This window comes from Macrosteles quadrilineatus, unplaced genomic scaffold, assembly GCF_028750875.1.
Source record: "Macrosteles quadrilineatus isolate MER2022 unplaced genomic scaffold, UCM_ALF_1.0 Scaffold_1__1_contigs__length_201487025, whole genome shotgun sequence".
NCBI classification, from domain to species: Eukaryota; Metazoa; Arthropoda; class Insecta; order Hemiptera; family Cicadellidae; genus Macrosteles; species Macrosteles quadrilineatus.
This window is the reverse complement of record NW_026542594.1, coordinates 135830669-135846364: the sequence shown is the minus strand read 5'-3', so window position 1 is coordinate 135846364 and position 15696 is coordinate 135830669. Positions and strand designations below refer to the sequence as shown.

At 36.6% G+C, this 15696-nt stretch overlaps 1 protein-coding gene across 1 annotated transcript in view; it reads right to left on the bottom strand.

Moving 5' to 3' along the window:
- The window catches only part of LOC128985429 (nucleolar complex protein 3 homolog), a 58186-nt gene that overhangs the window by 36975 nt on the left and 5515 nt on the right, over positions 1-15696 (bottom strand). The window contains exons 2-6 of the mRNA XM_054404911.1: positions 10601-10860; positions 9415-9590; positions 4317-4549; positions 1462-1618; positions 1057-1190 (exon numbers count right to left, since the gene is read on the bottom strand). Coding sequence (XP_054260886.1) covers positions 1057-1190; positions 1462-1618; positions 4317-4549; positions 9415-9590; positions 10601-10860 — 960 coding nt within the window. The remainder of the gene's footprint in view (positions 1-1056; positions 1191-1461; positions 1619-4316; positions 4550-9414; positions 9591-10600; positions 10861-15696) is intronic.

Here is a 15696-nt window from a genome sequence, read left to right as displayed (position 1 = left end):
ATTTCATTACCGGGTAATCTAAACTGTATATATATATATTTACAACTTTGTATATTTTTACAATGTTTTTCTATAATTTTACTACCCAGTAAAAACCTCTGTAGTTATCTCGTGTTTTAAAATCAGCACTGATATTTTCTAACAGAATTATTAAGTCACTAACTCAAGTTTTAAAATAGTGACATTTGGACATTCTGCTAGCCAGTAATTAAATATATCTCCAATAGATCCGACCATGTTGTGTTTGATAAAGGGTTATTATTCATAAAGACTCTTTGTCTCATATAGTTTTGGTACTGGTACTGGTTAAGACCAGCTGATCATTCCCTCACTAGATCACACTAAAGGCCCGTTTTGCCAGAAGCGTCTGGTGCGTCTGACGCTCAGCGATGATCGCTAGAGCGATTCAGCGTCTATCGCTCGGGCCTATTTTGCCAGAAGCGACAGTTCCTTGCGATTATTTGATCAGTAAGTGGTTTACTTTGATTGCAAAAGGAGTGTTTCTGAAAATGACCTGTAAAAAGCAAATAGTAAAGTATTTGTTAGATGAGGAATTAGACGACGATGAGATATTAGAAGTGTCGTGCAAACCTAGGGAAGAAGTGCGTACTATGTTTTTAAAGAGGCCTGAAGAGGGATATTTTAAAATGTTAATTGAAAATCAATTAACAATTGACTTAACAGTCGTCTGCTGAAATGGCTTTAGTCAGTTTTTCATCTTCTTCACTATTGAATCCTCACTTTGTTTGTGACATGTCACTATACTTGAAAACACAACTTATTTAAGGAAACAAAAGTTAGGTCAACAACTAAACACGTGTTTATTCCAGTAATAATGGCTAGCGACTGCGTCTCCGTCTGCTCCGGGAGCAGTGGTCAGCGTCAGACGCTTGCATCTCAGTTACAGACGCTGGTGGCTGTAGCGATAGACACTTCTGGCAAAATAGACTAACCTAAAACAATGCAAAGCAGTGGGCAGCGATTGACGCGGAGCGATAGACGCTGAGCGTCAGACGCAAGAGACGCCTCTGGCAAAACGGGCCTTAAGGTACAAACCTCACTACGATCACGGTTGTCTCCTTTCTTCTTCTGTAGTATTTTGGCCATCTTTTCCAATCTCATTAGGAACAGGCGGTAACCTTTCAGCAGACTTTTTTCATAATCATGGAGTGTTTTTGTGTCTTTCTTTACTGAAAACAATCATAATACATTAGAATTAATTTAAATTGCTCTACAAGAAGAAGTTTTGTAATTTAATTGAAACCTTTGAAGCAATCGCAGGTGAAATTAATCATTAATACATTCCTTTTAATTGCAATATAAATAAGCATGAGTTGTAACAACAGTGAAAATTTTTTGTAGTAAAATTTTAAAAAAGCTTACTCTAATTTAGTACAACTTACTAGGCCTACAAGGATTTAACTGTTATAAATCAACTTGATATTGATTGATAAAACTTACACTTAACTGTGTTGTCTTCATGATGGCTTATTTGGTAAGACGGTAGAATGTCCTTGAATACTTCAGTTAATGATAGAAGAACTAGTTTCTGTACAGTTAGTCGGACCTCTGGTTTACTCTCATTCATGGTGTCCAGGAGTAAACTTATATTTTTGACCTAAAAGTAACTACTTATTATATATATATATATATATATATGGGTAATATTCCACTACGGCCGTTAGAACCGTTTGAACCGGAGATTAGAACCGTAAATATTCCGTCCCACGCACAATTTGTATCATTTGATGTGACCAATTTGTACACAAGTGTGCCAATTGACGAAACCATTAACTTAGTTGAACAATAAGTAAGAACCAAGGGATCCTTGGAAGATGATAAAATAGCAGAGTTAGTATCACTTTTAAGAGTCATACTTAAACAAAATTGTTTTGAGTTCAACGGAAAATATTATCTACAGGAACAAGGATTAGCTATGGGCTCGCCCTTATCATCAATTTTATCTGAAATCTTTCTTGATAACTTAGAACACCAGCGCATATTGGCCAACATTAATGCACACAAAGGAAAGATTGTTTACTGGCACCGATACGTTGATGATGTGCTTTGTTTATTCAAAGGCAACAATAGACAAATTGATTTGTTTGGAAAATACCTTAATAACATCCACCCCAGACTTCAATTCACAACAGAACACGAGAAAATTCTTCAATTAACTTTCTTGACTTGACAATAACTAAATCGGACAATAAACACCATCCACACCACACAGACACCAGACACAACCATCCACAACAGTTCTAATTACCCCCAATCCCACAAGATCGCAGCCTATAACTCAATGCTACACAGATTGGTTAATATCCCTCTAAACGAAGAGAACTATAGACTTGAATTAAACACAATAAAGCGCATTGCCTTGAATAACGGATACAGCACAGAATTAATTGATAAACTGCACAGGAGAATCAAGAGAAAAGTTAACAATAAAGCCGATAAAGATGACAAAAAATACGTCACATTAGAGTTCTGTAAACTAAACCAATGTTTAGCAACCCGTCCTTTTAGTAGACACAATTATTCAGTTGCTTACAGAACCAGTAATAGCCTACAACGTAAGCTGTCTGCTCCTCGACATAGGAATACACCATTGTTGGAAAAGCCAGGTGTTTACAAACTTAAGTGTGGAGAATGTGACTCGTATTATATTGGACAGACTGGTAGGTGCTTTAAAGCCTACCACATAGTGCCTACATAGTGTGATTATAAAGAGCACATAAGCGCCATTAAGAAACCCAACCCAACTTCAAACTATGCCGAACACATTCAACAGTATTGCCATGATTATTCCGACATAAACAGTTTAGAAATACTACATATTGGCAATAAAAGTCACAAACTTAATTGCATCGAAAATTTCCATATCTACAGCAGTACAGTTAAAGAACCCAACTTAGTAATTAACTGCCAAACAAATTCATCAGCCAATCCAATTTTTGAGAGAACAATAGAAATTAAACAGGAAAGAAATAGTTTGAGTAGATAAGGTTGGCACACCGTGTTATCAGCTGTTCCAGTCATCCACGTAACTCCTGCAGTGACCAGGATTCAACAGTCGGTCGTCAGTTTTCAAGCCGTGCTCTAAATGTTTTCGTGTATTCGTGTTTTCGTGTGTCCGTCCTGTGCTTATATGTGTATTATTTATTCAACCCCTGACGCAATGCAAATGAAGACAATTCGTGTTACATGTGACAAGACTATAGTTTAGTGTACCACTACGCACCTGACGATGGAGTTATCTCCGAAACGGCCGTAGTGGAATATTACCCCTGATTGCGTTGACGGTAAGAACCATAGATATTATTACTTATTATATAACAAATATTAACTATATGTGATTGGTCTAAGCTGAGGAACGGGAATACATAGTTGAAAAGTGGAAAATTAGTAAAATGACTAAGGATGTTGGCGAGTAGAAATAGGTGGTCACATTTTAAAATGCTCACTAGCCAACTAATCATCTTCCAAGGGAGAAGTTGAACTCAAAATAGAAGATAATAGTGTTAAATTTTCTGAGATACTCTGGTCCACACAAGAACAGCTTATTATACAAATCAAAATGTTACTTTTTAATTTTTGTTAAAGAAATTAGTTTGGTTTGCTTGCCATTGGATTAAAACTAAACGAATGCATTGAAATATCATGCTTCGACAACACAAGTTTATCTGTTCATATGAACACATTTAAAAACGGCGGGATTCAACATATAAGCACCAGGGCCTAGGTATTTATGATTTATTGTGAGTAACAGGCTTACTTGAATAGGAAAAAGCCCAAGAAACATGAAACTTTACACCATCAAACATCAGAATATTTCACTGTCACTGACAAAATTTTCAATTACGGAGGATGTGTGTTGAAGAGAGAATTTATTTAAAAAACATTAACTGATAATTTTTTTTATGCTGTCAGTGCCAGTGAAATATTCTAATGTTTCGTATATATCTATAGTGTAATATTGTTTTGTTTACTAATTATATACTAAATCTACTATAGGCCTAAACATGCAGTAGCCTACTTATAAAAAAATACTACATTGAGAATCGTGAATCAGTCCACTGTTTCATGTTCTATCATTTGCGTCATTTGTGTTGACTGTGGTTGGGTCCTGACTTTTTGTTTCACATACATTTTGTTTAAAAAGGTTGAAGTCTTTTTCAGGATTATAAGATAATATATGAAAAAAAATACAATCATTATCTTAAAATAAGCTATGATAAATCAGCAAGATAGGAGCACTTTTGGATCTTATTTATATAACACTGTAAAATAAAAAAGGCCTAATTACAAAGTACCCTATTCTGAGGATCTTCTAGGAGCCCACTGGCAAGCAGTCCAATCCTGTACTTGTACTGAGCTAGCAGCTGTTCCCTCTTTGCTAATATTTCTGCTGTACTGAGAGGCCTAGAAACATCTTCTTCTTCCTCATCACCAAACTCCGGCAAGTATGCCAACTCATCATCTCCTTCTTCTTTCTCTTCTTGCTTGTCTTCAGTGACAGTTTCAAGCGTTTCATCTTCCTCTGGGACTGAAACACAACATTTAGATTTTTTACCTACAGTTCCGGTTAACCCAAATACTGAGACTGTCATATTATGCTATCATATCGCCATAAAATGAACTTTCAAATAAAAAAATCATTACTTATGCTTTTCTAAAATAATTTACTACAATATATACTTATTGTGCGAAGTTAAAAAGCTAGGCTATGTAACATTTGAAATACAATGTAAAAATTGTTAACAGAAAAATACAATACATTGAGTAAACTAGGGAAATCACAATTTTGAAATGTGTTTCTGCTTAAAACAATTTTTAAGTTTTTTACTAATGCTAGGTTTTAATTAATGTTATTACTATACACAGTGGTACATTTACATCATCACAATGCTCATAGTGTGTTGCCATCTTTTTCATTGCCTTGAAAAAGATGCTTACCTCAATGGGAGACTATTAGGTGTCTCAATCCCAGGGTCCTGAATCCTAGGATCTGTAGTGAGGGGGGGGGGAGAAGAATTGATAAGCGAGTATGAAAGTATGAAAGTATGAAAGTATTAGTATGAAAGATAGTGTAAAACACATTTTACGCTATCTTCTCCAGGAAAACGAGAGTACCTATCAAGATCCAAGTCATTTTAATGTATTCTCTGGATTGGCGAGAGTGTCTTTAGCCAATAAAATATGGCCTCACTACTTTGTAAATAAAATTACGGACGTTAAAAAATTCAGTTTTGTGCAACTTTTGTCAAGTTTTCGTCCAATTTTTATCACATAATCATCTATGAAATACTGAACAGCTATTCGGATCAAGATTATTTTTTCTAGCTGTCACTGATATGTTTACAAATGTTGTTTACAAATACCGCAAACCATTTTCGATCACGTTTTGAAAGCAAGTGAGACCAAACCAAGTGAGATTAAAAACGTTTTTCTTACATAATGGATTTAATTAAACGCAAGTGCGATAATATAGTGTAACCGTAAATGAAATGAAATAACTAGGCATCATCCAGGTCAGGAACCAGAGATTCTTTGTATAAAATTGTTCTTGAGTTTTGATAACCAGAAAGAAGACCTTGAATCAGTGTTGTATATAGTTGGGAAACTTAAATTTATTAATGATCGTCGCCTATAGCTTAGATACAAGGTTTCCACTCATTGAAGGCGCTTCAATGGTGGTTTTGTAAAGTGTAAAGTAAAAAATCACAACTGCAGTGGGTGATTGTAACAGAGGTTTACAGATGATGCTAAACTCGCTTTTCCAATGTGTCACTTTCTGTTCCTACCATTGACTATATATACAGGGTGTATATAAAGTCCCGCACGGGCTTAATATTTTCTAAACAACAACAGATAAACCAATAAGATTTGGTACATCAACACCACACCTAAAAATCTACTTTTTTCAAGGAACTATCAATTTTCTTTCATATCATGGGGACGTCCCGCAAGGAGACAGAAGGAAATCTTAAACAGAAGCATAGGTTGGCATGTACATCAAATTAAAGGTTTTTGTTAGCAGAATATAATGCCGCAAATTTGAACTCAAACGGACAACCGAGCCAATTATGACAGTTGTTCAAAGATTAATTTAATTTGCATTGCTATTATACACTTACTCCTCAGGGGGCACAGCCCTAGGAATCGGAAGAAAATTATTAACGTAAGCATAGGTCAATATGCACATCAAATTAAAGGTATTCACTAGTAGATTACAATGCCGTAAATTCAAGCTTAAAAGAACGCCTGAGTGAAAAATGGCATTAGGCTAGTTCAAATATTCAAAATGGCGGATTCAAGAAATCTTTGAACGGCCGCCATTTTGCGCAGGATCAATCTTTTGAAGTGCAGTTTGCGGCATTGTATTCTACTAAAAAATACCTTTCATTTGATGTGCATCTTGACTAGGGGTCTCAATTCCGGGCCTTCAATCCAATCCCGGGATTTCGGGATTTGTCTCAGCCGATCATATAATATTATATAATATTATGATTTTTAACTTTTTAGCCATTTTAAATGAGCGAGAAGTCTCCTCGTTAAGTACTTTAACGTTTTAAACTGGCCTTACCAGTGTTACACTGCGCAATGTTTCCGTTTTCTAAGTAAATAAATATTACCACGCCGAACTTTCATCGCCCGTATTTCTTATTTACAGTGTATAAATGTTGATATGTCACTCTATAATATAATAAATACATTTAAAAAAATCACGAGCAACCGCACTCGCACGTAGCCTAGATACGTCACGCTAATAGATAGATTAAAGATAGCTAAGAGAAAAAGATAAAATGGGAAGAATCTCGAGTAGCAGCGTTAAAATGTTATTTTGACTGACAGAAATAAAACAATATAAGATACTGTAAAACAATAAACCATCTGCATATGTAGTAGCGTGTGTTAGAAAAACGTAATTTTACATTGTATGAAATTTAATCACCACACTAATAACCAAATACGAAGATAAAGCTATAGACCCTCAATATAAGCAATCTTAATACTGTAATGAGATTATAACCATCGTGTGTTAATAGTTATATTTTATGGCATCAATCAATGAAAATAATACTTAAATTTCCGATTGCAATGTTATGTTTGCTACACGAATTGCGTTGTTTACGTTTAATGTCAACAGTAAAAATTCAAAATAACTTGTAGGCCTACTGTAATTAAGTTCTAAATAATGTAATAACATTTACAGAAAGTAAATCCAAATCGTCTAAAAACTGAAACATATATTTAGGCCTACATTCGTTCGCCTATTGAGTTTAATGATGATTAAATTTTCCAATCAAAAAGATCACTAGGCCTACTTATACCATTTCGTATAATTGTCCTAAAAATAAAAGAGTATATGTGTTTCAAGTGTTATTGGACTATTTTTATTAGTTTTCCTCAAGTAAAAAGTCCTCAAATTCACAAAAAAAATCAATATAAACATAGGTTTTGCAATCCCGTTAATCCCGGGATTAAGACCCCTAATCTTGACCTATGCTCCTATTTAAGATTTCCTAGCGGGCGTCCCCATGATATGACAGAAAATTGATAGTTCCTTGAAAAAGTAGATTTTTAGGTGTGGTGTTGATGTACCAAATCTAATTGATTTATCTGTTGTCGTTTAGAAAATATTAAGCCCGTCGTGTGGGACTTTATGTACACCCTGTATAGTCAATTTCCTACTCACCAAGTGATGCAATCGCTGGACCATACAGCCAATAAGCTCATAGCCCTCTCCCTTGGGTACTTACGCCTACCCAATTATTCATAACAACCTTTTCGACAACGATCCTGGATACCGGTACTTTTTCCTAGAATACACGGCCTACCTACTTAAGAAATAAAATTACAATTGTCCAAAAACCCAACGTTGTGTGATTTTTGTCACATTTCCTTCTAATGTTAGACTAATAGATATACCAATCATTGTTTAGGGAATACGTAATCTATTAAATAAAAAAAAAATGTTTGTATAAGGTTGTTTTTTTTTCTCTAACTGACACCAATAAGTTTACATTAAAAGTTGCTTACAAATAAATCAATTAATGGGAAATAGAAATAACTTTGATTGCCGATGCTGTTCTTAATATAAGAAGGTTTCAAATGACTACGATAAGATCCCCGTGTGTAGAACGGGCAAACAGCTAGTAATTATTATTTCTGGGTGCTCAGTTGTGCTTTAGGTAATTCTATCTTTGTAACTGGTTTTATACTAGCGCGCTGATAAAAAATAAATATTTTACAATCCTAAATTATGTGTTTCATCATAGACAAAAAGAATTAAATCTAGATTGTCAGCCATGGTTACAATGGTTACCATAGGTTCTGGGGCACACCGCTGGGAGCGTCGTGTTGTTACGTAGCGCTAATGTCATAGCTACATGGCACTCCCAGCGGTGTGCGCCAGAACCTATGGTAACCGCAGCACAGCTGACGGTCTAATTCTTTTTGTCTACGGTTTCATACATATGTTATCTTTTTACATTCCTTATATTTTGGTTTGTTGAACTGAGTAGCAACATTTATTGGGTTGAAAGGAGTTATGAATTATTTCTAGATCAGAACTAAATACAAGATTTAGTCTGAAACTATAGACATTTCAAGTTCTGAACCAAGGTTAATTCAAGAATTTATATTTTCATGTTGTATGTTGTTTTTCTGAATCAGTGAGATATAATATATATGAGGTTACATTACCTTAATCGCCAAGTGATCCATGTAGTCCAAATCTAGGATTACGTACGTTTCGACGTCAATGCGTCATTGTCAAATCTACAAAAACTTTTTTAAACCATAAGGGTCACGTCATAGTCTTTACGACACACACGAACAAAACAATAAGGACAAAAATACATTTAAGTATTTAAATACTTAAATTTACAGTTTACCAATTTATACCAATTTACTTACATTCAAGTACTTAAATGTATTTTTGTCCTTATTGTTTTGTTCGTGTGTGTCGTAAAGACTATGACGTGACCCTTATGGTTTAAAAAAGTTTTGTAGATTTGACAATGGCGCATTGACGTCGAAACGTACGTAATCCTAGATTTGGACTACATGGATCACTTGGCGATTAAGGTAATGTAACCTCATATATATTATATTAATTTATATTTATTCCACATTTAATTAGGTTCTTTATTAGCATATTAGTTTCAGTTTCCCCAGTTGTAGTCTAAGTCAATTATTCAGCTGTGTTTAGAGAAGCGTATCATTTGCATGAGAGTGTAGTGAATTGTGAACATTACAATCCCGGAATCGGCTAAGACAAATCCAGAGATCCCGGACTTGAATTAAATTCCCAGAATTGAGACCCCTAGAGGATGAACATCAATAGAGTTTAAAACTTTAAGAAGCTTCGATTTCACTCATACATCGGAAACAGCTATTACTAACCTTCTTCCTCTATAGTTCTTCTTACTAAGCCTTCAGATGTTTTTACTGGCAACAGATGGCGAGTCCTCTTATTTAATATTTTGTTTTCTTCTTCAATGTCTTTTTCATATTCCTCTTCAATTTTATCTAGATGATCATCTGTTCTCTTTCGTTTTTTATTTTTATCTTTCTTAGAACTGAAAAAAAGTATTATTAATCAGTTGCATTACCCAGGAAGAGGACACAGCTTGTATATAAACAAACTTGTGCACTGTAGGCCTAAATAACTAAAAGTTAATTATCCTAGAATTTTAAATTTTTATTTTATGTGAGTTTTCGTCCAAACTGTGGAGCCCCTCAAGGTCCAGTGCAGCACATGCCTAAGACCGGCTCTCAATGGGTTGTAAAGTTTACCGGTACTGTGGTGTAGTTGTAGTTAGTAAGTCTTCAAACTAGAAAACGAAATAAAGATAACTTCTCAAAATCAAATTTTAAAAGACACTTGTATAAAATAATTGTTTAAAAGCTACAGAACTCGCTAGTGTGACTAAAAATACCCCCGCCATAACAAACCCTGCTGACTAAGCGAATTTCCATCTCTCTGAATCGATTTTCAATTAAATCTATTTAAATATCATAAGGTTTAACGAGTAACTAGGTTTGCTGCTACAGCCTACAACATTTTATAATAATATCCATAAGAGTTTCATGGTAATTTTAAATTTTTTGAACTTATGCCTAACTTCTCAACAAATGCCTGCAGACGACTGAACCAAAGTGCTCCTGAATGGTGAAGGACCCCTCTATCGAGCCCAACCAGTCCGGCCCCCCTCCAGCGCTCTGTTGAGGCTACAGTGAACCAGTTCCGATACTTATTGAATGGAGGGTAAATATATATTTATATACCGGTATTTAATTCATCCCAGTTACCTACCTAATAGCTTAGGCTAAAATTCCTAAATGAAAAATTTTCTTAGACTCAAAATTCTTGAAAAAGAAGACTCTCGAATGGCAAGGATTATCAAAAAGTAACAAAATACCAAATTTCAGGTGTAACACAAAGAAAATTCATCCATCCCATCAACTTCTACAGTGGCCTTCCACTGTTTAAATTACAGCCTAGTCTTCTTCCTCAAGACTTTATTAGAGACAAATAAACTCCTCATGAGTTACACAAACTTGTAAGCCTTAACTTAATTATGCATACCTCAACTTGCTATATAAGGAATAACTTGAGCTAGAAACTGCTTTCCTTAGATACTCCAAGTCTTCAACCTCTATTGTTTGAAGAATATTATCTCTGTCGAGTGTAGTTTTCTCCGCGTCCTCATGATTTACATTTTGAGTTATGTGACTGGAACTTGAAGAGATTTTATTTTTCTTAGTCTTGATTTTGCCTTGCTTGTAAAGTTTAGTCTTGGTAATATTTTTCTTCTTTACTTTACTAGTTTTTGTTTTCTTTGATTTCTGAAACAAAATCATAAAGGAATACCATATTTTTTTTATAAATAACCAATAATATTCATGTCATTATTCAACATAGCACAATGGGTGTGTTTTGTGACTTATTCAAGGTGTTTGACTGTGTCAATCATGAATTAAAAACTACTCATTAAAAAACTAGAATTATATCCCTTTTCTGTAAATTTAGTATCATGGTTAAAATCTTACCTAAATAATCGCCATCAGAGAACAGTCATTTGTAAGAATAATTTAAAAGCAAAATCAAAATGGCAATAAATTAAAAAGGGTGTGCCTCAAGGTTCGATTTTGGGGCCACTTCTATTTCTTATATATATTAATGATCTTCAAAAAAATGTGGCAAATAATCTAATTCTCTGTGCAGATGACATCAGTAGTTAAAACAAAAAAACAATGATGAATTAAAACATAAAATTGAAGAAAGCCTAACCGAACTGGGAAAGTGGTTTAAGATCAATGGTTTCAAAATGAATGAATGGGTCCCTATCTCGATACTGGTACTGTTCGCTAACTAAGAGCGCGTCGACATCGTGTTCGAGGGCAAACTGACAGAGAAGTGCGTCAGCCATCCTGGATCGCTTAAGATTGCACTGAAGGGTTCTTATCTTCATGGGAGTGATTTCGCTTGCTGTAGTGCAGTCTTAAATACATAACACTGGCCAGACCCAGCTATATGCTTTAAGTGTTTGTCAGCGAACCCATTTCCTTTGCAAAGGAAACAGGACTCGACTTGGCAGTCCTTACGGATGTGACTCACCTCCCTGCATCGAAGGCAGTTATTGCTTCAGTTGCCGCCCTTGCAGTTTCGGGAGGAATGGCCGAAACCGAGGCACTTTAAACACCTCTTCACTTCCACCCTTGTCTCTTGAAAGCAGCCTTGTCTTTTGATTTACCCAGATCAAGGAGAACATCCCTGTACCGGGTTTGTCTAATCGACTGCACAACCGTATCGGTCTGCTCCTGCTTAGCTTTGGCCTTAATTACACCCAAGACCTCGGCGAAAGATCTCCCCTCTAAGGGTTTGACCAGGATTGCCTCCGTCCTGAGCTTTTTTGGCCACAACTTTTTCAGAGCAGGGGCCGAGCAGGGCCGAGTTTGGGCTACGCCGGTTGGCTGTGCCATCACTGCCTCATTTTTCATGGAGACTACCTCCGCCCGCCTCAATGTCCTCTTCTCCTTTTTGGAAAGGAGTTTTTCCCACACAGCCCAAGGAGTCTCTACAACTGACCCCTTTTGGGAGCTTCCCTGAAGGGGGGTCGTAGGCTGCTGAGGCTGTCGGCGCTTCGCTGGAGCTGCAGCTACGCCCAAAAAGGATCTGAGCACAGCATTGGCCTTTACCGTGGTCCTTTTAGACCGTAGAAGGCCTCCGACGTTTCTTAGAAGGCAGCGATCTTTCATCAGGCAGGGACACCACCTTTTTGGCAATCTTGGCACCATCTATCCATGGCCTTGCTCACCAGACAGCAGGCAAAGACGAAGCCAAGGTCGTCCTCTAGTTTGGCCATTCCATTTTTGACCACTTGATTTATGGCTTTCTGGGTTCGGAAGGTGTCCAACATAGCCTTAATTGTCTCTTCCATGTTACGGAGCCGGAATTCAATGTTCTGGGTCAAGATATTCCTGACGCAGAAGCACCATCTCAGAGCCTTCCGACCGCAATGTCGCTGTGAAGGTTTCCCCTCGGCATCCCTACAGCAGAACTGAGCTCCCGGCAATGCCAGTTCGATGCCTACATCGCCAACATTTTCTGCACCATTCCCAGCTCCACTTGCCGAAGGAGATCCTAAAGGGGGGACGTAGAGCACTTGAAAGGTGCAGGTGGCGGAGATGTCCTCACGTTTTTGGTGGTGGCAACCTCTTAACCTTGGAGCTTCGAACAAAAGGATTCAGCTCCACTTCAAACGTATTTTCTTGCTCCTTGAAGCTCCTCTTCAATGATGAGTTTGTGGGATTTTTATTAAAACTCATCGTGTTTTCTCCAGCGCATCGTGCGGCAAGGAGCGGCCCAGAATCAGTCAGGAACAGGTATACCCTCGGGGACAAAAACCCCTGACCTAGTTCCCCGGGACCTGCCCTTTAGTTTGCCCAGCACCGGATACCTGACGTGCCGAGGGTCACCCGTTGCAATGCAGAGCCTGAACTCTACATCCAGGCCGCACTCCCTGACCAAGGACCGAAGTGGCTGGTTTCTCTTGACCTACTGAGAATACCCATCGGCAGTGCAGAGCACACATTAACCCCTGCAACGACCAGCTTACATTGACCAGCTGTTGGGGTGCCTGCAACAGGGGCACTCCAAGGGACTCCCAGTGAGTTCGTCGGTCACCCTTTAAGTCGCCTCTTTCAACAAGCCCGAGAAGGCTGCGGTCCTATTCTAACCCAGTACCGCACGGGGGTTTGTACAGAGTAAAAAAATTATGTAATTTGTAAATATTTTAGGCATAATCAATTATATTTTGATTTTGATTATGCACAAACACTCATAGTGAAATCCTGTTAAGGGAACTATGCTGCAATTTATGTCCATCCCATTTTTATTAATTTGCTTTAGGTACCGTGCTCGATTTGCGGCGGAACAGTGTTCCAGTACCTCTCAAGAATCTTTTGAGGGTGGGGATAGGACCAGGGGGGGGTCATAGTTGCCGCTAGGTTCTGGAACTTCATTTTTTACAAATCAAGCACTGCCAGTAGATATTCATGATAGTTATAATGTTAATAATGGTGGTGAGTCGGTGGCTCAGTTGGTAGCGTCACAGACTTTGGGCCCAAGGCAGAAGTTTATTTTATTTTATTTTATTTTATTTTGCTTCCAACGGTCCAAACAAACCAATTTACAATTATTTAGAAGTGTCGTGGGTTCGGATCCTGGTCACTGCCACAAACTTTTATCAGTACAGTTCACCTTTGTACTGTACCGGCTCACCCCTTGCTTTGCTGGATACGTTCCACGCACAGATCTGTAGTCTATGTAGACGGGCAAATGCAAGGTTAAAAGAGGCTGCCAACCTCTAAAAAAAAAGTTGTGTATTCAATTTTAGCTTCAATCAGCAATTAGTGGATGAAATATAATGAAAATTCTTCTTTATTGAGGCAAACTTAGGACCTCGTGGTCCTTTCTTACAGTTCACCTCTTATTGGTGCCATAACCACAGTTAGGTTACAAAGATGACATAAAATGAGGTTCCTAACCTGTCGTCAATCAGTCCTATATTGTCGTAGATGGCTATAGTTTCAAATCTTCTCTTCAAATCTCTCTTGAAAATGGAGGTTTAACCCCGAAACTATAGTCTACACAATACTACAATCGACTACTAGTCGACAATATAGTCATCTACGACAATATAGGACTGATTGACGACAGGTTAGTAACCTCATGTTATGTCAATAAATCAATCCTGGAGGCAAACTATGAATAAAAAATATATAAGTTACAAAGATATATTTTCCACAAAGACAAGTCAATAACAAAATCAATGATAATGGTCATAAAATAATTAGTTTTTAATCATAATCAGTCTGTGGCTCATAGATAGGGGTGCAACATTTGTTTTAATTTTTTTTTATGGTACAAGTACAAAAAAATCAACAGTTGTGAGTACCTATTTGCTCAAGTTAATGGATTCATGAAATTTGTAGTATAATTTACTGTACAGTAAAGAATTAGGTATCCAAAAGTTGAAAATAATAAAATAAACAGAAACCTTGTTCAATATCTTTTGGTATTTTTGGATGACAACCGGTTTTGTGACGACAGTCACATCATCAGGTCAATCCTCGTGGAACGATTTGTTATATATACACAAAGTTTTTACCGAACACAAAACAAAAAACACATTATATTTACATACAGACTGAAACCATCCCGATGCGTGCACGCATTGCGATGGTTTCAGTCTGTAAATACTTTGTAAATATAATGTGTTTTTTGTTTCGTGTTTGGTAAAAACTTTATGTAAATATAACAAATCGTTCTACGAGGATTGACCTGATGATGTGAATGTCGTCACGAAACCGGTCGTCATCCAACAATACCAAAGGATATTGCACAAGGTAACTGTTTATTAATTATTTAAATCTTCAATATCCAGTAGTAGGAAAATGAAGTTGAAAATAGGTTTACTTAGGTTGTTGGATATAGTATAAAAACATTTCATTTAAATAAACTATGGTTTATATTTTGTATTGTCTTTTCCAGCTGCTATGAAAATATGAACTTTTATAATTTTGAAACATATGATTTTTGAATGAATTGTTATGTTGTGATTACAGAATAGTTTGGTAGCATTTTACTATGATTGAGTAACTTTTCTTTTGTGAATAATTAAATTATTTTCTGCTCATTATCTAGTCTATTTCTCTTTCCATTTTTGACTTTTAACATTTGGCGACCGTGACAGGACTGTATGAGTTCTTAACCAGATAGTCACTATTGAGATAATGGAGAGAAATAGGAAACTAAGAAAAACCTTCAGAACAGCATTTGCCAGAATTTATAATGGGATAAATGAGGAGCTGTGCAAAGATGAGCAAGACCTACACAATATACAGGGTAAATTGAGCTCTCTGGAAGGTAAGATAGAAGAACTAAAAACTTTGGACAGGGAAATTTTAGATTTCTTGCTTGATTCTGAAGCAGATGAAGAAGAGTTAAATGAAGAAGTTAGGCTAGCAGATGAATATGTAGAGAAGTTTAGTCGAATTAGTTTAGCTGTACAGAGTAGATTGATTAGGTCTAGGGTCACTTCACCTAATTCCAATGGGTCTGTAATGAGTAAATCTACTGCTGTTAGGACTAAGCTGAGGCTACCTACTATTGAATTC